Consider the following 23,573-nt stretch of genomic DNA (forward strand, 5'->3'; position numbering starts at 1 on the left):
TAATAAACACATCTACAAGTTGTCTCTTACCAGTGGAAATGTCAGCTGTTGATGTCAGCAGTTAAGTTCTTACTAGTGTCGACTGTAGATATCAACAATTGTTCTCACGTTACAGACATCATTAATGGAATTCTAGATTTTAGAAATTATAACTAGTAATGTCAGATATCCAGAATTGCATTTCGGGTATCTGAAATGCAACTGTGAGTGGTGGAAATTATATTCGTACTGGTAACAATTACATTTGAGATATCTACAACTCCTTTCACGACGAGTCAGAATTTGAGATATCAAAAAAGGGAGTTTCTTTTTTTATACTTTGTTTATTGAGTTTTAGTTTGTGTATACAACCATACCTATGTTTTATTATAAACAACTTACAACATTCTTTCCACAATCAAGAAGGTGAAGAGAAAAACTGAGCAAGAAGGGTGAAGGACGAAGTTCATGTATTAGTTAGTCCAGATGTTTTTTCCACTGTCATAAATCATCCATTTCTTCCATTTAATAACAAAAACTTTTTCTCTCACTCTCAGCACAAATCTCTTAGAATTTCCAACCATTGTTCTATAGCAGGTGATTCAGTCTTGTACCAGTCCCTTGTTATTGCCTTCTTGCTTGTGATCAATAATATCTCTGCAATTCATGACAAAATCATTTATAGTCCCAAAGTACATAACTTTGCAGTCATCAGGTGTTGCATATCCCAGAATTTCTTTGATTGTAACATTCACATTTTCCCAGAATTAGTGAAGCTTGTGATGTTCCCAAAAAATATACCTCTCTATTCCCACATACTCTGGTTGTTTTACCCTTTATTTTAGATGTAATGAAGTAGCAGAGTAATTTTTTCCATCCAATCTCCCTCCATGTCTTTGAGTTTGTGGTGGTGTGTTGTGTTCAGCACATATTAATCCATTCTTTATTTGTAATTTCAGTGTTTAATTCCCTCCGCCATTTTGTTTTGCTGTTCAAAACGGGAGTTTCACTCGTCAAACTGTCACTGTAATTATCTTCAATAATGTGTGTACAAATCCAACATGAATATGCTAATTTAAAAGTGGCTCAATGGCTTTGTGGTACTTTAGCTATTACTTTAATGACATCACAGCCACATATTCAAAATAGTTTATGTTAGACATACTGGAAATGCAATTGTTGACATATGAAATGGGTAGCTACATATCCACTTGTCACAACCCTTTATCAACATGTGGAAACTCAGTTGTAGATATGATATTAGTGATCATTATTCTAACTGGAGAACAAGGAATCAGTTTTGACCAGTTGAATATATATCCTACATGTGGAAATATAATTGTAAGATGTTAAAAGTGTTTTACAGATATCTTAAAATAAAAACATTTGTTGACATCTTTTCCACTAGTGAAAACTAAATCGCTACCAGTCAGCCCTATTGATTAAGTATTAAAAGGGACTGTCATGAGATGCCCACTAGCTCAGTAGGTAGAGCTGACGTCCCATCTACGAAGGCAATGTGCTTGCCGCAGCAATCATGAGATTGAGTTCAGCCTGCGGCCCTTTGCTGCGTGTCATCCCCTCTCTTTCCCTCGACATGCTTAAAAACTGTGCTATCCAATGAAGGCAAAAGCTGAGAAAATAATAAAACCACTCTCTCTCTGAAAAAATTGATTCAAGAAATCAGAGTCTAAAAACAGTTTTGAACATTTTATTTTAAGCATGCAACAGGGAATGCCTAAAATAGTTCACACATCTGTAAAACATACAGACTGAGAGTTCAATAGCAGAGATTATAACACCATATGGCGCCTATGTTGGCCAATAAATGTCAGAAAGAAGAATTATTGTACGCAGCTGAGTTCTGTACATTATTACAAGTTTCTTAAAGATGAAACATGTTAAGAGTTTCCTGCTCATTACACACTGAATGTGTACTACTTATGCAAATGCAAAAATAGTTTTCTCTCTCTGTCTCACACACTCACATACACTCACACTCACACTCACACGCTACACAGATATTGTCCTGAACACGTTGAAACCTGACAGAGCCGTGGAGATCATCACACCAGGTAGCTGCGGGTGCCAGTGGATCTCCTTAATCTCTGACTGACCCTGGTGCAGGAACAGCAGCTGAGGGGGTAAGTCCTTCACCCCCTCCACCCTGGCGCCCACATCGCAAGACTCCACCGACAGATCCCACTGGCTGATGACGTCATCCGCTCCAGAGGCGGCGAACACGCTTGAGTCCACAGGGCTCCACTCCACGGATGTGACGGGAGCGGTGTGCTGCTTGAAGTTCGCCACAGGCCGCCCAGTCTGCATGTCCGGGTGGAACAAAAGGTGTGACAGCCATTAATCTCAAATCATAACAGCATCATTCCCAACGTGGAGACTGATTTATAAATGTGTGTGTTTTCTGCTTTTTGCTCACAGGTTTCAACAAGAACTCATCAGGGTGTATAAATGTGTCTTAAAGGCATATGAAAAATGGATTCCTGTATCAGGAGGAATGAGGCTGCTGTAATTACATACTATTGTGTTAGAGGCGCAAGATGGGACAAATGTTATTATTTAGGTGGGGCCAAGCTGTGAGGGTGCTTGATTATCTGATGTTGTAACAGGACAAACACTGTTTGTCTTGTTGCACTAATGGTTGGTTACTCTGTTGTGACGACACGCGCTGATCAAACAGTCAGATCTTCACTCCTGGTCTGACATTAAAGGTGCAGTTGGTAACTCTTATGAAAATAACTTATAGACTTATAGGTAATCTGTGAAAAAAAATCATCTTCCTCTGCCTTTCGAAATGCTTACAATGGGATTACCATGTGTGTTACAGCCAATCAGAGTGGAGGAGTCTCTAATGCAGCTGTAAATCATGTCAATAGGCTTGTTTGAGATGAGCCAGGCCTGCACAGATTTGATCACTGGCAATTGCTGCACAATGCATGCCGGTGAGGTTTGTGTACGACTTCACCCTAAGTTGCTCTGACGTCATGCAAAATCCTGTTTTATGAAATTAATGTTGTAGCTTTATTGTTGTTGTTGCGATAACTTGATGTTGAAGCCGTTGTGTCATGAATATGTTCTATTTTATAACTGTGTTTTTTACAATTTAGAAACTCTATGTGTCAAACTTTAACTCTGGTGCAGTGAAGTAGCTGTGCACTGTCCCTGTTAAATAAATTTAAAAAAAAAAAAAAAAAAAGTGGACAGCGATATTCTCACAAGAGCGAGGTGGCCGCAGTTTTTAGAGCCAGGTGCTGCAGTTGCTCTCTACTGACTGCAAGACCCAGGGTATGATGGGGAACACCCGGCTGTCACCTGATCTAACAGCTGATTGGTTTAGATGTTGATTCATCAAGATGATGTTTTAAATATACTTTTCATTTTTAAGAGAAGAGAAGAAGAGATTTAGATGTTATTTTTCTGATTTAAAGGTTTATTCTATAACAGAAAACATGTTGTGTGACTGATGCTGAAGTTTAGTCATCAGAGACTTAATACATTCATCATAAACTATATGTAGCCGACTGTACTTAAACAGTGGACTCTTTTAATTATTAAAGTATCAGCATCACAGAGACTTGTGGTCAGTGGGATGTGAGGATTCTTAAAATAACATCTGTACAGATGTGAAGCCCTGACTGTATCTGACTGATCTGTAATGAAAGCTGTTTCCCCTCTGAAAATATTAACCTTGAGGGGACAGGTCTGCTCTGCAGCAGCAAACTGAAATGATGCTGAATAACACAAGAATTCATGTAAAATGGAGGTTGAACCATGAATATAAATTACAGATCACCTGTAAAGCATTTTAATAGGCTACTCGGTCATAAATAAAACAACTGGAGGCTGCAAACAAACTGATATATGAGTCCGGTAACATTTTAAATGAGTCTGCATCATATCTAACAAGATATGAGTGATACTGTGACTTCCTGTGCAGACTAAAGGCTGCTGAAAACTGTCGGGAAACCGTCCGACTTCACCGCAGCTTTTTATCACTGCCTCCTGCTGCAGCTGCCTGATCTCGTCCACGTTCTCAAACAAGTCTAATCACTGCTTGTGAACTGCCCTGTCGAATTTGGTAGCACTGATCAAAAAGTAATCAAGATTCTGTTACTGCACTGCCTCAAATGTTTCAGAAACATATTTTAGTGGACTGTTAAGCTGTAAAATGAAAAGTTTGGTCTGGCTGGTGGGCGGTGCTTCATACAAATTTTCAAACATGACAGCCAGGTCACAAATGTTCTCATTTTACAGATAAACAGTACACTAAAATATGTAAATGAAAACATGAGGTGAGACAAAGGCAATGCAGTAATACAGTCTTGTTTCATATGTGATCAGTGCTGCCTAGTTTGACCGCAGTTCAGGAGCAGCGATTGACACGATTGTTAGCTGCGTTTGAGACTCCTCAGCTCTGATTGGTCGTTTTCTTTGAGCAGCGGTCTAAAATGAGCACATGCCTGCCATTAGAGGCAGACCAACTGTTTCATTTACTCCACTGTGTGGATGTAGTGACAGTTTCAGGACATATGACAAAAGTTATTGTCATAAAAGTGAGCAACTGTGGCTTTAACAACTCATACAAAACAACACAGTACATATAATAACTCTAAACAATGTTCAGCTGAATTATCTTGCATGAGTTAAATGATTACCAATAAAGTTTCTATTTTCAGATATGAAAATTAAATTGTTGGTTTTTACCTTGAACTGTCGAAGGTCCCACACTTTCAGAAGCCCATCGTCCCCTCCCGACAGGATGAATGGTTCGGTCCTGTTCCAGCTGATCACATTGATGTCGGATGAGTGAGCTCCATCGGCTGAAAGCATTGAATTGGGCGGAGCACGGATATCCCAGATACGAATAGACTGATCCACTGAACAGGATGCAAAAACCTGTGGCAAACATGAGAGGGCAGATCCTGAGATTTGAACTTTGAGGTCAAACTTGTACAAAACAAGTCTTAACAAGAAACTCTAATGTACTCACTGCAAAACATTTTTGTTCTGTATTTAAGTGTGTGAGAGAGTCAGGTTGTCCATGTTCACAATTTGTGTTTGATGCTTTTTGAAGACCTTGCTACACTTAGAAATTAGTCAGTTAGGCTGCATCCAAGAGCTGCATAGTGTACATTCACAGAGGCAAATCGTTAACTACCCACGTCAGGCTGCAGGATTCACATCCATATGTCACAAACTAGTTTGGTGACTTGTTAAATTGCATATTTGGGTCTGTGTTTCTTAGTTACATCACTGTGGTGGCACAGTTCAAGTGTTAACAGGTTTTTTTTTGTAGTCAGCATAGTTTCATTCATTTCAATCACTGACTCCCCTCACCACACCCTGTCCATCCATCCAAACACCTGTAAACAGCTGGTGAACTCAGTTTGATTTTATTAGTCCCTGTGTAGTAGAGGTGTCACAGTACATGTATGCGTGTTAAACTGTTCGGTGTGAGGCTTTCGGTTTGGTGCGGATTACATACCCAATGATATGTTGAACTATTCTATTACATTTGGCAAATAAAATACACAGTTTCAACAGTGTTTAAGATAATGTTCTCAGTGCTACTGTCCTCAACAAGGCAACCCATGTCGTCTGCCCCTCCCATCCCCAAACCACAACATTCTACACCAGTGAGACACACTGGGAGGCAGCTACACTAAGCTAGCTCGTTGCAAGATGGTTGTTAATGCCATTACCAGACCTGAAACAGAAGATGCTCTATTAATCAACAGGTCTGGTGTTTGGAGCCACTTTGCTTTCACTATGAATTATGAGGGTGATGGTGAGAGAGAGCGCAGCTACAGACTCTCCTCAGCAGCTAACCCAGTAGCACAGTAACATTTACGACCCCCAAGCTGAAGCACGAGCTGCTGCATGGCCACAGACTCTGGTCAGGAGTGAAGCCAGCAGCACACAGTCAGTGATTGCACAGCACACACACACACACACACACACACACGCTCCTAACTAGGGAACGAGAGCCGGTGCACGGCTGTAGCCTCTCGCTCAGCAGCTAACGTTAGCACAAAGCCACACCCACCGCAGTGAGCAGTGGCTGCTGGATAACCGATTCAGCCAGAAAGAAGGACTAAAAGGTACATTAGTGACAGCAGTTTAGCTTGTGTTTATACGACTGTGGCATCTAAGAGAGATGTTTATTTGTGTATTTATTAGACTGAAAGAGCTCAGAGAGATGTGGGACGTAGCAAACTTACTGCTCACACACTATTTGCGAAAGAAATGACACTGATACTGTGTGCTCTAATGTCAGAAGTAACGCAGAAAGAAACCACTGATTTTTCTATCGAACCGTGACCCGTCTGTCACACCGAACCATACATTTTGTTCATCCTCTGCATTTGAATCAGCCTAAATATTTGGGATCAGTGAGGCAACTCCTGCTCTGAGGTCAGGGTGCAGTGTGGACACATAACATGCATGTAAATCCCAATATGCACGCCTTATATTTTACATGTTTGTATTTTATTTTAGTAAACCCACACAGATAGATGCCAGCCTCAGGTGGGGGCTGAACAGAGGATGATCTTGCAGTGAGCAGACAGTGCTTAACACTGATCCACCGTGCCGCCCTGTAAAGCTCTAAAGCTCATCTCTGGTACCTCAGTCTGACCCACTGTGTCTCTATTTTCCTACAAACATACTGTAGCTTCGGTGGGCGACCACTGCAGATCCTCCACAGACTTGCTGTGGGAGCTGAAAGGTCGCTGGTCAATCTGCCATGAGGTCCCGCCCTCTCTTGGCTCCCACACATGGATGTTCTTTTTGCAGTCTCCACTGATGAGGCGACCTGTTAATTAAAGCACAAACACGACACTTTAGCTTTCGGCTGCGGGATACACACATCTGCTGTGGTTACACTTCACCTCATCCAACCAGTATTTTCAACCAGTAGCCAAGGAGTATGTGTGGAGGAGGCTTTAATTGTTGCTGTGTCAGACCAGCTGATGTTGTGTGATACTGGCCGAGAAAATACAAACTGCTCCACATGAGAATGTATGAAAATGTACAATGTACCAATAACATCATATTTAGAGGTATTTATTAGCAAGCTAGCTAACGTGAGCTAACAAACTGTCTTTCCTTGTGCCTCACATCCAGCTTGAATATCATTAAGGCAGCTATGGTCACTCGCCTGCATCCCTCATGTGTGACCACTCTATTAGTGATGTACTTGTGAAAGCTCAGAGGTGATTGGTTGTAGGAGCAAATTAAACAGTGAGTAGATACTGCATGTAAAGTGCTGCTGTAAGGCTTTTCCACTCTGACCAGAATACAGCTCTCTGAAAAAAACAATGCACTCATTCTGTGGTCTTATTTAAAGATGTGGACCACTGTGCAAAATATCAGCAGCTCCAGTAGAAAATAATCTGTCTCAGACTTCTATCTTCAAACAATCTTCAGTTCGGTGCAGTGAGGCCAGCATTTCTGCACAGGAGTGGAAACGTATGGGAAAAAAAAAGCACTTGTAATGACAGTGAAAAGGAGGCTGACTGGATATGGAAAAACTGAGACATATTGTTGAAACAGCACTTATTTTTCTTAAGACATCTGAGGCTGTTCATAGTAGTAAACGGGTGAACACTCACAGAATGTGCTTCTTTACGCTCAACAAAAGGAAAAAATGGAGGTGTTGTTATTTATAGATTATTATGCGGTGGTTTTACTTGTCTGGCCCACTGGAGATCAAATACGGAAAATCCAATCCTATCCAGATGTCCACATTCGAGGCAAAAAAAAAAAAAAAAAATTGGAACTGTCGATCAGTTTGAATACTTGGAGTTACTCAAGACCCAATTTCAACTTTAACTAAAAACACACATAAAAAAGATTGCAAACTCTGACACATCTGACACTACATTTACCAAAGATTTTCTACACTCCATGATCTTCTCTGACCTGGCCTTTTGCACTACAAGCTGGTCCCAGGCCAGCGTGACCACCACCACCACCACCACTGCAATATACTTACCAAATGTAATTTAATATTTTCCTCTGACACAGTTAGTCTAAAAATCACTCACAATTTGGCCCGAGGACCTTGACTAGGAGCGACTGCGTCACCCCCTCAAGGTACACAAAGTTTCGGCCATCTAAAGGCACAAAACCAGGTCAAATTACAGTTTACATCCATGTCTGTCCAGACTCGCATGTCACCATGACAGTTGACAGTGCTTCAAATATGGATGTTGCTTCAAGAAACTACAGATTCTAAAACGTGGATGCTTTACAGTGATGTTCCAACCAAATGTCTACCTCTCTGTTCCTCAGTTATCCTGCTAAATAATGGCCAGAAATGTTTTTTGTTTTTTGTTTTTTTTTCAGAACATTTTGGTGTCGCAGTGAAACTGATCTTTGACCTTTTGGATATATAATGTCATCACTTCATCATTTTATCCTGTTTGACATCTGTGTGAAGTTTTGTCCTAATTAGCCTATGAATTCCTGTGCTGAGATCACGGTGACATTTGACCACCAAAATCTAATTAGTTTATCTCTGAGGACGCTTGTGCCAAATCTGAAGAAAATCCATTAAAAGGCCCTGACACACCAAGCCAACGGTTGGCCTTCGGACAAAGTTGGGCCGTTTTTGAGCTTCTGCCAAAGCAAACGTGTTACGGTAAGATTGTTTTTCTTCAGGCTGCACCAAGGTGTAGTGGTTAGCATTGTTGCCTTACAGCAAGAGGGTTCCTGGTTTGAACCCAGTGTGTGGAGTTTGCATGTTCTCCACGTGTCAGCGTGGGTTTTCTCCGGCTTCCTCCCACAGTCCAAAGACATGCAGGTTAATTGATGACTCTAAATTGCCCGTAGGTGTGAATGTGAGTGTGAATGGTTGTCTGTCTCTATGTATCAGCCCTGTGATAGTCTGGCGACCTGTCCAGAGTGTACCCTGCCTGTCAGCCAGTGTCAGCTGGGATAGGCTCCAGCTCCCCCACGACCCCCAACAGGATAAGCGGTTACGGAAAATGAACAATTGTTTTTCTTTAGCCACTGAGTTTTTAAGCAGAAACGATTGATGATGATTTGCATTATTGTTCACTGGCACACAGTAAATATGTTTTGTTCTTTCAACATCAGGTTGTGTTGTTAATTTGCTAACCAGCTAACACGGTCTTCAAGTTTCCCTCTCTGAATGAGGTTTATTGATGACTGCCGTCTGCTGGTGTGCAGAGTTATTTCCTCTCCTGCAGGTGCAGAACATATGTGCTGGTTGACCAATGGCTTTCATCTTTGTGGCGTGTTCATGTGCAACTTTTTTGGCTGAGACATGGCGGTGACAGGCAGCGCAGCTGCGGGCCTTCATTGCTGCTAGTTTTCTGAAGTCAGTTTGGTGTGTCTGGGCCTTAAGGCATCCTTGAAATATCATGTTCACGAGAATGGGACAGACAACGTGAAAACATAATGCCTCCGGCAACGTCTGTCATCGGCATGTAAAACTGGAACTCATTCACCCTTCATATTAAAACATAATATTTTTATTCTTTCTCTGCTGTGCTAAAAGGGCAGTTTAAGGAAAATCAAAACTGCAATCACCCATTTGCATTAACAAATGTACATTTTATTTTTATTTACAAAAGTAAATACCACCTGACCATGAACAGAGTGACCAGTACTTTATAACACGACGCACTGCATATTTGTCATTACATTATTTGTATTGTATATTTGTTCTCTTGCCCCGGGGACTGAGGATGTATATTAGTGTTGAGCTTTATCCCTGTATAATGCATTAGCTATTAAGTATTGAATGTATGTTCATTACACATGGTCCCTGTCAAATAAACTTGTAAAAAAAAAAAAAAAAAAAAAAGAACAGGGGGGCGTTGGTGGCTTAGTGGGTACAGCAGGCGCCCCATGTACAAGGCTGTTGCCGCAGCTGCCCAGGTTCAACTCCAGCCTGTGGCCCTTTGCTGCATGTCACTCCCTCTCTCTCTCCCCCTTCACGCTTAACTTTCCTATCAATTAAAGGCAAAAATGCCCCCCCAAAATATCTTTTTAAAAAAAAGAACAGGGCTATATGTGTCACATAAACTGAACCTGACACCCCTGCTCTGTAACTATAGCGTGTGTATCCATGACACTGCTGCTGATCACACCATGTTTTGCCTGTTGTTGTTGTTTTTTTTCCTACTGCTATGGAAGTTATATTTTTAGTCCTGTTTGTGTCACATGTTGTAAAATAATCCTGCTTTCAATTTAATTTGGTAGAAAGTTGAGCCATGAGCCAAGTAAAGGAATTTTTTGTACGTGGATGGATCATTGCTAAAAGATGTTTCGAAATCTAAAACTCCTCATTTATGAGCTCTTTTGTTGTATAACAACAAGCAAACATGGCTGTGGTGAAAAGGACATTTTTGTTGTTTTCGGCATCAGAAAGTCACAGTTTGGGAATTTACACAGAAATCTCTGATACTGTGGTGACAGATGGAGAGACTGTTAAGAGCCAGGAAGAGAAAATTATACTTTCTGTTGGGTACAGACTGTTCCTCTCGTGTTTCTCACACATTATAAAGTCGACGAGGTGCAATCAGGGACACATTTACACTTACAGTACACAACATATGGTGGTCACTCGAGGTTAGTTTTTAAAGATATACTATGCAGGATTTGTTTTGTCTCTGTTTGCAACGCTTACGGGTGTGCACCCCCACAGTGCTCAGGTGAGGTCAGGATTTTGTAAAAAGGTAGCGACCAGGTGCCAGGCTGCAAGCAGCACGCATCCAAGAGACACAGCGCTGAGAAAATGCAAATATAGCGAGGCGAAACGCCAAACAAAGTGACTCTGGGATCGGCTTTTTCTTTTACTGGTGAGTGTGTTTACAAACAGTAACCAACAAACCTGCTTAGTATACCTTCAGCAAGGTCAGAATGTATGTGAGTAACTGCAGGTAAAGGAGACACTCACCAGGCACTGTAGGTGACCAGTCGATAGCAAAACCTTCAGTCATGTGTCCTGAGAAGCTGAAGAGGGCTGTGGCCTCCTTCTGCTGTCTGAGGAAAGCAGCCATGGCAGCAGGGCTGTTCACGGCTTCCAGCTGTGACTGGAGGTCAAATATTTCTACCTGTCCCTTCTCTGACCAGACGGCGGCCAGTGATTGCGCTCCATGTCGGGTCACCTGGGAATTCAGAAGCAAAATCAGTAATGAGGAACACATGAAGACACATGCTTCAGATGTAACAGTGCTAAAGGAACACTGTTTCGCTGCTTGTTGAAATGTAATGTGGTCAAAAGTTTTTGGAAGGAGGTTAAAATCACTTATCAGCCAAAGTTGTGCATCTTTGGTATTTATCCAAAAGATTTCATTACTAACACAAATGACTGTGCACTGATACACTCGTGTCTCTCACAAGCTAAAATAGCAATAGCTCTAAGATGGAAAGATGTGAACAAACCAAGTATGAATCTGTATATTAAGGAGTTATCGACATGTGTTGCTGTGGAAAAACGTACATATATCACTAAAGGAAAGCTGGCGGCCCTTCTGAAGCAAAGTGTTGATAATGTTTAATAAAACCAAAGACTGGAATGGGGGTGGGGTAAAGTGTGGTAGCCCATATGCACTTCATTTGATGGTTCACCATATTTGCTGCCAAGACTGACATTTTCATTTATATGTAATAACTTTAATAATTATAAACCCCAATAAAACATTGTTAAAAAATATTCTGTTAAAGGAGAAAGGACAGCTAACGTCTGTTTCCACCAAACACTTTCAGTATGGTACCTTTGGAACCAACAGTAACCCTTCAGACATGGTACCTAGATCCTGGTGTTTCCACCGCAAACAGTGCTCTTAAATGTGGGCGGGGTTGTTGTCGCTCACTGCTCCGTCCAGCACTCGCTGTATTTTCTACTTTATCAGTCTGCATCTCGTTTATCGTCCACAGATTGAGGTTGCAGGCGGACATTTTCAGATCAAGATAAAACAGGCTGCAGTGAGAGTCTCTCTCTTAATGGGATATTTAAAAATAGCGGGTTTGTGCATTCAGTCCTTTTCAGGCAAGCTCAGGGGTTTAAAGTTGCTGCAGCCCACAGGAACTACGCTCTAACATGCATTTCTCTGAGTGAAGATTAGAATTTCTGCAGTTCACATAACCTGGCCGAAATTAATATACATAAACGATTGAAGATCCACTCATTACGAAAAGTGTATGTCATATAAAAACTAAAGTAATGGTCATGTGTGTTGACTGATTCACGTTGTCACCTCATGCATTGAGTAACATTACAAGTTAATGTTCCACCTTAAAAGTTGCGGGCAGTCGGCCTAGAGAATTAAGTTTTTTTCTCCAACTCCAGCTGCTGCAAGAGGCAGCAAAACATCCTTACAGTCTACAAATAAAACTCTCCACAGTATGAACAGTGGTTACATGAGCCTCAAAACCAGCCACAACTCAGCCCTGAGCAGAGTGACCGTCCTCTACTGACCTATCAACAGACTGCAATGTTCACAGCTCCACCTTTTAGTAACAGATCTGTGTGCTAGGTACCCCAACAGAAGGGGGACCAAAAATGGGGACGGTACGGAACACTTCCATTGGTACCATCCACAACTTTTCACAGTGCGCACCGTACAGAACCGTTTTGTACTGTTCGCTGGAAACAGGGCTCAAGTTTATACACGTCTGCCTAGAAACTGACACACACTACACACCCTGACTCTGTTGATCCCTCCATAGTGAGGCATCATAGCCAGTTCCATCTGTGGCTTCTTATCTTCATCCTCCTCCTCCTCCTCCTCATCGCTTTCTTCATCGCTGCTTTCTTCACCCTCTTTGTCTTTCTCTGTTCCATGAAGATTATGCATGCGAATGACAAGAAGTCTGCAAGAAAATGAAATGATGCATTAAAGAGGATGTCGATGACAAACTATCTGACACTTGTTTCAGAGTGGTGTTTAGTCTACCCAGTCTGATGTCTGTGCTCAAGTTTAAGGAGGAAACAATGATCTTGCAATAACCTTTAACTGAACCTTCAGAGGGAGGAAAGTTCCAGACTCTTTCAGTGCTGTGTGGATTGTGTCAAAACAAAAGTGAAAGTGTGCAGTGACTGATGCCTCGGTGCCAACACTGCCAAAACAATCTGCTGCTTAAGCTTGCACATTTTAGTATTTCTACCAGCACCCATAGTTACTGCCTCTGTAAGAACAATAACGTGCCCTGCTGGTGACATCTCACTGCATGTGAGCACATGAAGGGACAGTTCACCCCAAAATCAAAAATACATATTTTTAATTACAAGAATGATTCAAATCAGTTCTTTTATACTTGACTAGATTGCTCACGTGTGTGTGGCTTAGCAAATATTGCATCACAACACAGAGCTGTAGAGGACTGGACGAGGGAGAAATTAATAAATGAATCCTCCACAATGTCCTTTGAAGTGACATTTTACCCCAGCATCAACTTACATATTTTTCCTCTTACCTGTAGTGCTACTTATCAGTCTAGATTGTTTTGGTGTGAGTTGCCGAGTGTTGGCGATATCAGCCGTAGAGATGTCTGCCTTCCCTCAAATTTAACTAGATGGCACTCAGCTTGTGTATTTTTTGGCGCTTTGAGCACCACAAACTGAGTGCTTTCTAGTTCCATTATATCTGAGAGAAGACAGACATCTCTACAGCCGATATCTCCAACACTCGGCAACTCACACCAAAACAATCTAGACTGATAAACAGCTCTACATGTAAGAGGAAAAATATGTATTTTTAATTTCTGGGTGAACTGTCCCTTTAAAACAAACAATAAAATAATAAAAAGAAAATCACTGTTGCTGACTAATCTTAAAAAGTGATAGGTATGAGCATGTTGATGCTGTCCTGTCTATATGGCCATTGAACAGGTGGGCTTTCCAGTTGATTTACCTTCTACTGAAACAGCAACTAAAAGTCTCATTACTGCATCAAAGATTTCCAATTAATGTGTTCTTAGATATAAAGAAGCGTCAACAGTCTGTTTCACCCTGAGGAGAGGAAAATCAATTAACAACCACTTCATTAATAATTAAAATTAACGACAGTAATTGAACACTTTCATCGCCTCTTATTAACAGAAGCCCTCTAGAAACCAGACTGACTGATTTCTGATTTCGCTCCAATCCAGAGTCACCTTTACACTTTGTACACAGGACTTTTATTTGCAGTGGAGTATTTTATAATATGGTATTGCTTCTGAACGTCTTGCACACATACACACACACTTCTTGGCCTCTGCTCAGGTGAAGCTATGCTGGGAATTGTGTGAGGTCACCAAACTTTATATCTGTGCCAAAAGTCCACACGTTATAAACTAGATGTTTATGGTGTTTGTGATATTGTCAGTGCACAGTATTTCCTCACATAGTAAACTCAAGAGTCGTAAAACTGTCCCGATGATGTGAACGACGTTACTAACATCATCCACCTCGTATGAAGTAACTGCTACATTAATACGAATGTTTAGACAGAATTTGACAGGTTGTTTGCCTGTAATAATGTAAAATAAATTCATGGATAGGTAATATCTGTGTAATTAACTTGTATACAATTTCAGACCCAATGTCCTCTCTTTAGGTTCTTTCTGCATAAACTTTTAGACTCAAATTACTTAAACACTGTACAGAACTAGTATTACCAAATACAAAGTTTTGTTTTTTGGCTGATGGTGAATGTTAAGGGTCACAACATGTTTAAGACATCAGATGGCACCTTTTTTTTCTTTTTTGGCTGACTCACATATGGAGAGTTATATCCTCTCACACAGGTGCAGAACATACAGTATGTGCTTGTTGACTATCGGCTGTAGTCTCTGTGGTGTGTTCATGTGCAAACTTTTGGGCCGAGACACGGTGACATGAGGCGACACAGCAGGGGGCCTTCGTTGCCATTAGTTATCTGAAGTCAGTTTGGTGTTTCTGGGCCTTTAGTGTGATTTTGGGGTGATGGGTGTGTTGTTTGTAACTATGTTTGTTTAGGGGTTGAAAAAATGTCACATTTCAGAAAACTGTTTTTCAATTAGTATCTGTACTGTCTACAACATGATTTCAAGTCTATTTAATAAACATATCTTTGAAAAAAGATTTGTTTATTAAGTGGCTTCTGGCCCTCTATCATTTTGCAAAAGTGGTCACCGGGCAAAGCAAACTGAGTAACTAGACTACGTAGACTAATGGTGTTCTGTACACTTTTCGCCTTTTAGTGCATGTCAGTGAGCACTTGTCTGTTGTTAGGGGTCAGACAAGCATGTTTGTGAGCTCATTCTCCGGGGGAATATCCACAAGACAGTCCACACTTTGAGTTATGTCTTTTGGACCAATAGTTTTTGAGAAAAGTGTGGAAGAGTAACACCTCCACCTTTGACTCTTAAAATCAGAGTCTCATCGGTGTTCCCTACAGGTGACCAACGTTGTTCTGAGCTCATAGAACATGATTTCAACAGCAAAAATGTCACAAAACACAAGAAATATTATCTATTATTATTATTTTTATTATCCACCATTACTTACTTCTGATACTATTTTATATTTTAAATGTATCATAATCATAATCAGTTATCATCATCATTGTAAGCAGGGTGACATGCAAACAGCATCTGTTTTGACACACTGTTTCAAAAAAGCATTTGAAGACTCTTTTATTTAAACAAGTATTTGGTTAAATGTAGGGTTTTTTGGCTGTCTAAATCTATGCACCTTTGTTCTTATGTTTTGTCATTGTTTTAATCTATTGTGAAGCACTTTGTGGTTTTTACCTGTGAAAGGTGCTATATAAATAAAGTTTACTTACTTACTTACTTATACTTGCAGCTACAACTTAGGTTTGTAAACTTGTTGTATGTTACTGTCTCAATAAAGTTTAAAAAACAAACCACAAAATACCCCAAAACTTGCAGCTGCTCCCTGCTGGTGCTGCCAAGCAGTCATCGCCTGGCACAGACGTTAAAAATGCCCATTTTAAAACATTTATTTAACCAAAGGTAATATATTTAACAACTTGTGATAACATGATAATCATTTCATATAGACTACAGTACTGTGAGAAGCCTAAAATGTTGAAATGTAAGCTTTTGTTGCTCTAGTCATCTTATCTTTTAAGCTGCGGTCGGGACTGGATCATCTCCTCCCATCATTATCAATGCTGTGGGCGCAGCTAGAAAGCTTACTGAAACTTCACATGAATACATTAAGCCAGTGTTTCTCAAATGCTGTGGCGGCACACTGGTGTGCTGTGGGATTTTGTGATAACTGCAGATTATTATTGCAATATTCAAATGGTTATGGTTACAAAAAGTTATGAGTTTTTTTATTGACTGTCAGTATATTGTGCACACCCATTTCCTAATAAAGGGGCAAACTCTAGCTAAAAAATGATTATCTAATTTAATTTAATTTCAAAAATCTTCAGGGGGAACCTATTTGTCTCTGTTTGTGCCTGGGAATTATAAATATGTGACACATCAAAAGCCCTGTTTGGCAGTCACTGTGAGGGATGATAATTAAAAGGAGAAAGCCATGAGTGGGACAATGGATAGCTTTATTGTACGGAGCAAATTACAGCAAGGCACCAGCTAAAGCTACCGGCCTTCTTTTTTTCCTTATTCTTATTGTCTTAAGTCCTTATGTCGTGATAAGAGTGATAACACAAGTGTTGAAGCTATTGTGCACAGATATAAAAACAGATGTGCCTTGAGACTTTGGCTTGACCTTTGGTGTGCTTTGGACATAAAAGGTTTGAAAACCACTGCACTAAACCATCATTTCCGACCACTGCTTGGAAATGATAGAGGGGGAGTTGAAGATGAAACACATATAACTTTGAATCATTGCCTAGAAGTATTCATTCAGCCATTTGCAAAAAAAAAAAAAAAAAAGTATCAGTATGGAACGCCGTTTGTCAACATTATCCCTGATGTTGCCTTTGCAATATGATTTTTTTTTTCTTTAGTAACTTATATTTTTTTATCCAAATGATGCACACATTTTTGGGTAACCTATTTTATCAACTGGCTTTGAAAAATAGTGCATAGAGTGGCCCATAAATCTTCCCAGGTGGAGCATGCCCCCCAGACCTCCTTTGGGCTGAGTCCCCAGTGTTTACACCTCCTGGCTCCGCCCCTGCTAACCTGTGTGACGGTGTGTATGAAGTGTGATTGGAGGTTTGTACCTGTTGCTCATGGCTGTGTCCGCCTGTGTGCCTGCACAGAGCAGCATGGACAAAGGAAACTGCTCCCTGTTGTCTCCGTCTCCATCTCTCAGGATGTCGAAGCTCAGACACGGAGCACCTGGACACACACACAACAGTTCATGCTGCAGCTCATGTGTGGTGACAACACGTTTAAAGAGGTGCCTGCGTGTTTAAATAGTTGCTATCTCTTTGTACATCTTGCCTGTCTGACACTCGTGGTACATGCGGTACGCAGACCGGTCCATCTCCAGCTCCTCTCCGGGCTGCAGCGGCTCAATCCCGGGCACGTACACTTTCCTCTCCCCTTCTCCTCCTGCACCTTCCTCCTCCATGTCCACTCCTTCATCATCGTCGCTGCCAGCCTCGTCCATCGCCTCCATCTCGCCTCCTTCCTCGGCAAACGTGTCCTCATCGGGCGCAGACATCTTTGCTTACTTCCGGTTTGTGGAGCGGCCACGTGGTTTAAACACCCTGCGCCGTCACCCCTCCCCTGCTGCAGTTGCTGCCGCTGCTGCCTCGCCCCCACCCACCCTGTCTTTCCCTCTCCGTCTCTCTCTCTCTGTCTCGCCCACTCTCCCTGTCTCTTCCCCCCATTTACGGGAATTCAGCTGGCCCCTTTGGTGCTCGGCTGCCAGGAAAAATCAGACTTGCAAATATTTGTCTCGGAAATTGCCCAAACTACGATGCTAAAATATAAATGTTAATTCAGATTTCATAGGAGTTAAGTGCATGTTCAGGGGCACCCTTCACTTTCCGGAGAACGACGTTGTTTTAAGAAATCAGATGACTCATTTCCACATTTTGGGGTCATCATGTCCATGTGCTGCTGACCCGGGAAAGGATCTCACACCTGCTCTGGCTGAGTCACATTATTATATTAAGTTCAAGTGAATGCAACATGAGTGCGACCTGCAGCAGTACTGCCTGGTACTGACACTGAGGTCAGTTGCCCCTGGATTACTGATAGGAAACAATTAATCTGGCAGCAGCCTCACAGCCTGGATATTTAAAGTGTAAATATCAGACTGTGCAAATTGAATTTCCCAAATGAGGGATTAATAAAGTTCTTCTTCCTGAAGTATACGCCAGGAACAGATACTTGGACATGTGCACTGTCCAGAAGAACAGCATTTGAGCCTTTGCCCTGATTTTTGTTTTCATAATATGTCCAACATTTTGTCTTCTAGCACTGTTGTTGATCTCTTTGTAATCTGCATTCATGCTGCGTTACGTTTGTCCTTTCCCAATTTCTGACACAAGTTCAGTGGAAAAAAAGGTCAGCGAAAACTCGAGGTGCAAGCCAAAAGTTTGTTCCCATAGTTGCCAGAGCTACATACCTCTGTATTTTAAGCCTTATGAAACTACAAGGAGGATCCTCTGACGACAGCGGTGCACAATAGACCTACATGCGTGGGTGTGTACAAGCAGGGGCAAGTGCAAGCACCAAATGGTGGACTTTTTATTTCTCGAGTAGATCCTGACAGGCCTCGGATCATCTCTGGAGTCCTGCTGGATCCAGAGCACATTCCTTCCTCATCTGCAAATCGTCTTGCAGTTCTTTTTTTTATCAGTTACAAAATAGTTGTAAAGCATTTGCACACTGGGGATGAGTCTTTAAAAGAGCCGGCAGTAACGTCTGAGCTCACATGAATGTGGACTCTTAGCACAAACTCTGTGTCATGTCGCTGGAATGTTAAAATCATAAACAAAATCTGACTTGTTTGACCAGATTGGACAAAAATATAAATATCTAAGTGTTCTTACTGAAAAACAGATCTTTTACTCAAGCAGAAGTAGCAAAACCACAATGTAAAAATACTCTTACAGATAAAAGTCTGCACTCAGAATTACACTGAAGTAAAAGTCAGAGGTGGGACCAAGTCACAGTTTTGCAAGTCTCAAGTCTTTAAATTGAAGTCCCAAGCCAAGACAGTCAAAACTGACAAATCCAAAGTCAAATCTCATGTCCTAAGCGTTAAGTCTAAAGTCCCAAAGAAGTCATAATGCTCCCTTCACTAAATGTAATGCCATTTTAACAACAGAAATATGATACATAACATTTACAAAAATCATGAATGCTTCTTTAAATGTGTGTTTGTTAAAACAAGTTTATTAAAACAAGTGCGACTGAATCTGATCATAAAAAATTAGTACTGACATTGCACTTTAATATAGCACTATTAACCATAACAAAATGAATGCTGTATGTTTCTGTCTTGCTTGTTTTTTTTTTAATCTCATCTTATGTGAGAATTATGTCCATAATTTTGCCATGGGGGGAGGTATCAAGTCAAAACACTCAAGTCCAAGTGAAGTCATAAGTCATTGGTGTCAAAGTCAATTTTGATTTTGTAAAGTCCAAAGTCATCAAATTTGTGACTCGAGTCTGCACCTCTGGTAAAAGTATGTGAGCGTTGTTTGTAAAATATATTAAAGGATCAAAAGTAAAAGTACATAAAAGAGAGAAAAACGCTCAAAGTGACTGTTACACTATCATAAATTTGTGAGGTTAGTACTGTCGATGCACGACTGTTGCGTAGGTTAATTTATAACAGCACATCATATTTGTAAATTAAAGCAGTTACTCCAGCTGTCAGATAAATGTCGTGCGTAAAAAGAAAAATATTTCCCTCTAAAATATAGCTGAGTAAAAGTATAAAATAGCAGACAATGGATGTACTCAAGTTAAGTATGTTTAAATACCTCAAAATTGTTCATTAAAGGTCCAGTGTGTAGGATTTAGTGGCATCTAGTGGTGAAGTTTTAGAACTGAAACAAACTTGTAGGGGAACTATGGTGGCTGACGTGAAAACACAAATAGCCCTAGCTAGAGCCAGTGTTTGATTTGTCCATTCAGGGCTACTGTAGAAACAACATGGCCGACTCCATAGGAGAGGGTCCGCTCCATAGATTCCCCTTTAATCCCACACACTGGACCTTTAAACGCACTTGGTTACTTCCCATCACTCATGACAAACAGCAAAGACCATAATAAATATAGCTTACAACCCTTGGGATATTATATCAAAAACTAACAATGTATATATTTATATATATATCTACATGTCTTTAATTTACAATAATGTACAAAAGTAAACACCCATAGATGGTAATATCTTACATTTACATAACATTCATTGTAAACAGTGATGAATTCCACATCAACAGACGATGGCTTATGTGCATTGGCTTGCTCAGCATTTATCTCTGGTTAGCATGAAGAGCACAGCTAGCTGGAGCTCGCGGCTCGCTCTAGAGAGGATAGCTATACGTTTATATCGGTGATGTTACAGAGCACGGGTGCACAGCGGACTACGTGAACTAACTTTGGACATTAATTGCAACCTGTGCATGTCACTTCATAGCTTGCTGCATTAAAACACGATAAAGACACACACATATATATAAGGAAACAAACATTCAGTGCCAGGAAACGTCTTGCATTTTGTGTGCATCATCATCCAAAAAAAAAAAAGATCCTTTTTTAGTAACTATGGCAACAGCCACCAGTAGAGTCTGAATAGCAAGGGGCTCCAGACAGAAGCGGAATATGATAGGGATGGAGAACCGCCACTGGACAGAGGCCCTGTAATGTCTACTATCTTCTCAAGCTGTCCTTCCTCCTCGCTGCTGATAGCTCGGGTGGTCAAGAGTCTGGCCCTCGACGGACCGTAGTCCTTCCTCTCAACGGAGGGGGGCAAAGTGGGCAGGGTGCAGGTTTCGATCTCAGGCAAGCACCCGACCTCGAGCCATCGAGTGAGAAGTTGTGACGTTAGCTTGAGGAGCTCTTCAGGAGAGGAAGATAACGCGGAGAACTGGGACAGGTCCGTCTCTTCCTGGAACCTCTGAGGAAAGGAAACAAGGAACAAATGAGGGTTTCTGATAGAGGAAGAGGAGGCTTTCAAAGGAACATTCACAGGATGTTCTGGAGCACTTTTACATATAATCATTTGAAACAAACAAACAAAAAAAAAAAAAAAGAATGCATTGCATGTCAAACAACCAGAGATATTTCTGTCCTTTTCTGCACCAACACTTTTTTTTAACAAAATAAAGCAAGTCCCTACCTCTGTATTTTTGTTCCTCTTTATAATTTTATCCAGTGTCTGCTTCAGATCGAGGATTAAGGAGTGATTTAGGTGCTCATCCCAGAGGTTTCCGAGAAGCACATGCCAGGACTCCAGGAGGACTACTGCAGCAGGGAACACACAACACTGCAGGGAGAGCAACACAGCAACCCCAAAGTTAGGCTTTAAGTGTGCAAAACACATGTGAGAAACCACTGCAAGAACCACATCAATTACTCAATTACAAGCGAGACTCAAAACAACATGGCACGACAATCTTTCTGCTAGACTTAACATTTACAAAGGCTGTAACAGTAGCTGTAGGTGAGGTAGGAGGTAACGATTTTCCTTGTTGAAGAAACCAAAAGGCTGCTGTTTTAAGATATGTGGACCATTTATTGCACAAAAACCCCACTTCCCCTTTTTATCTGATAAGCAACTCACCGGATCACTGTCACAGAGCATGCTTTTCGTGTAGCGGTGCACTACATAGTAATCTTTAGGAAATACTGTCCGCTGGAAGAGAGAGCAAAAGCAAAGAAAAACATGATTATACACCCACACGATGGAATGAGTTAGCATTTACACTTTAATGAGTACTCCACTGAACCATAGTAATGACCGAGTTTGAAAGGAATGGGGTAGTAATGTGGAAAACAACATATCTAACCACTGAGGTGAAACTACACACTGTTTGTTGACTTTATGGGGCTAGGCATGTCTGTTGTAAACACTGTTTGCCGTGTGTTAACTCTACAGGTTGTCAGATAACAAGGCAGAGCTGAATACTCTCATTCATCTGAGTAAGATCTTCACCTTTGACCACCTCTTTGTGCCAACTGACTGCAGATAATACAAGAGACTGCCTACTTTAAAGGGTAGTAAATACATTTGGTAAGAGAGCATACGATTACCACAGAGAGCACACCTCAGAAACACCAAAAGCATGACATGAAAACGTAAATCAAGTCAAAGGTAACTTACAAATCCAGTCGGATTAGCGTCGATAGTCGTTTTAATGTTTTTCACAACGTCCCAGTCAAAGTTACATCCACCACATCGGACAGTCAAGAGTGATAGCAACAGCAAAACTGTAGGAGGCATGAGTAAAAGAGAAAAAGAGACAGAACACATTCAGATAATTGCTGGAAACTTTCTGGGGTTTTTGTAGCTTGTTCAAACTGCATACTTACAAAAAAAGCATTACATCATTTCCTGCCTCAATTAGCCATTTCTGCAGAGAACAACATGAAATATGGCCTGGTTTTGCAACACATCTAATTGAATTAAGACACCGGAAATGCTATCGTGACAATGCAAAATGACACAACAAATTTTGAGTCACTGACCTAGCAGGAATATACAATAACCACTTCTAAAATCACCCCTTTTCCCCCAACAGACTTTGAAAAGTAAAGTTTAGAAATGTGTTTGTTTCTCACCTGGCAGTGACATCCTTCCTATCTTTCTAAGAATGGACACTTCTCCATTTCTCTTGTTGACGGCAATCACTCTGCAGACGGGTCTCTGTGTCAGTCTGTGAAAGCTAAGTTTCCTCCTCTGTGGTTTTCCTTGAGGTCTTTGATACAGAGTGCGCTGCTGTGTCTTCTCCTTCACCGTCTGATATTTAGTCTTCTTGTTGACATCCCTTATACATTCCTTCCTTTTGAGTCCCTTTGGTACTTTCCAATAAATGCCTCATTTATCCTCTCACGCCATCCTGCTCCCTCACTTTGGATTTTCCCACTTAAGTCTGAGTGGCTGCAGCCTTTTCCTATGAAAGCTTTTGTTGTTTTGTACTATATCTCCTTCCCTTTCTCCCTCTCACTACTGACCTAGAATCTTCCTGAACAGCCTAATTTGAACCACTCCTCTCTCCCTCGAAAACTGGTTAATGGATAAAGCGAGAGAGACACTGGCCTCCTCTTCTCTATCTCTCCCTCTGGCCACTCTGTGTATCCTCACTCCGCTCAAAGTGAAAGTGCCCTGCTGGATTCTAGTCTGCTCCCTTTAAGTCTCGGCCCCTCCCACCGCCACACGTTTTACCTCACTATTGACCGACCCGGCCCCCTCCCCCCTGCTCCCCACATTCCCTGACACCCACCCTCTCACCCCCATCCTCCCCCACTCCAAACCAGGCCCAAGGAGGCTTAGTCATGCAGTTGGAGCGTATGTTTTTCATTTGGACTCTCCCCCACACCTCTGTGCCTGTGGATCCCCTGGTCTTTATCCCTCTAGAGCCAGTGCGCAATATCATCCTGTTTAATCATCACATGATGTTTTTTTTTTTTTTTTAATAAATCAAGAATCACATTCCTTTATA

The 23,573-nt window shown here is 41.2% G+C and overlaps 2 protein-coding genes across 3 annotated transcripts; both read right to left on the bottom strand.

The window, feature by feature from the left end:
- Positions 1 to 1,676: 1,676 nt before the first annotated feature.
- Positions 1,677 to 17,638, bottom strand: grwd1 (glutamate-rich WD repeat containing 1). The gene is made up of 7 exons (XM_033639772.2): positions 17,386 to 17,638; positions 17,163 to 17,280; positions 12,678 to 12,846; positions 10,928 to 11,138; positions 6,666 to 6,811; positions 4,702 to 4,893; positions 1,677 to 2,301 (listed from the first exon to the last, which is right to left on the bottom strand). Exons 1-7 carry the CDS (start codon positions 17,606 to 17,608, stop codon positions 1,993 to 1,995), a joined length of 1,368 nt encoding a protein of 455 aa, XP_033495663.1. The 5' UTR covers positions 17,609 to 17,638; the 3' UTR covers positions 1,677 to 1,992.
- A 991-nt stretch (positions 17,639 to 18,629) lies between these two features.
- On the bottom strand, positions 18,630 to 23,311 carry LOC144464489 (uncharacterized). 2 transcript variants are annotated; one of them, XM_078171611.1, is made up of 5 exons: positions 22,693 to 23,311; positions 22,235 to 22,341; positions 21,695 to 21,766; positions 21,251 to 21,397; positions 18,630 to 21,028 (listed from the first exon to the last, which is right to left on the bottom strand). In XM_078171611.1, the coding sequence occupies exons 1-5, from the start codon at positions 22,703 to 22,705 to the stop codon at positions 20,675 to 20,677; spliced, it is 693 nt and encodes a 230-aa protein (XP_078027737.1). In that variant the 5' UTR covers positions 22,706 to 23,311; the 3' UTR covers positions 18,630 to 20,674. The 2 variants fall into 2 exon arrangements, with proteins under 2 accessions (XP_078027737.1, XP_078027736.1); XM_078171610.1 differs by lacking the exon at positions 22,693 to 23,311 and having other exon boundaries at positions 22,235 to 22,679.
- Positions 23,312 to 23,573: the final 262 nt, after the last annotated feature.

Source organism: Epinephelus lanceolatus, chromosome 10 (genome assembly GCF_041903045.1).
Source record: "Epinephelus lanceolatus isolate andai-2023 chromosome 10, ASM4190304v1, whole genome shotgun sequence".
Lineage (NCBI taxonomy): Eukaryota > Metazoa > Chordata > Actinopteri > Perciformes > Serranidae > Epinephelus > Epinephelus lanceolatus.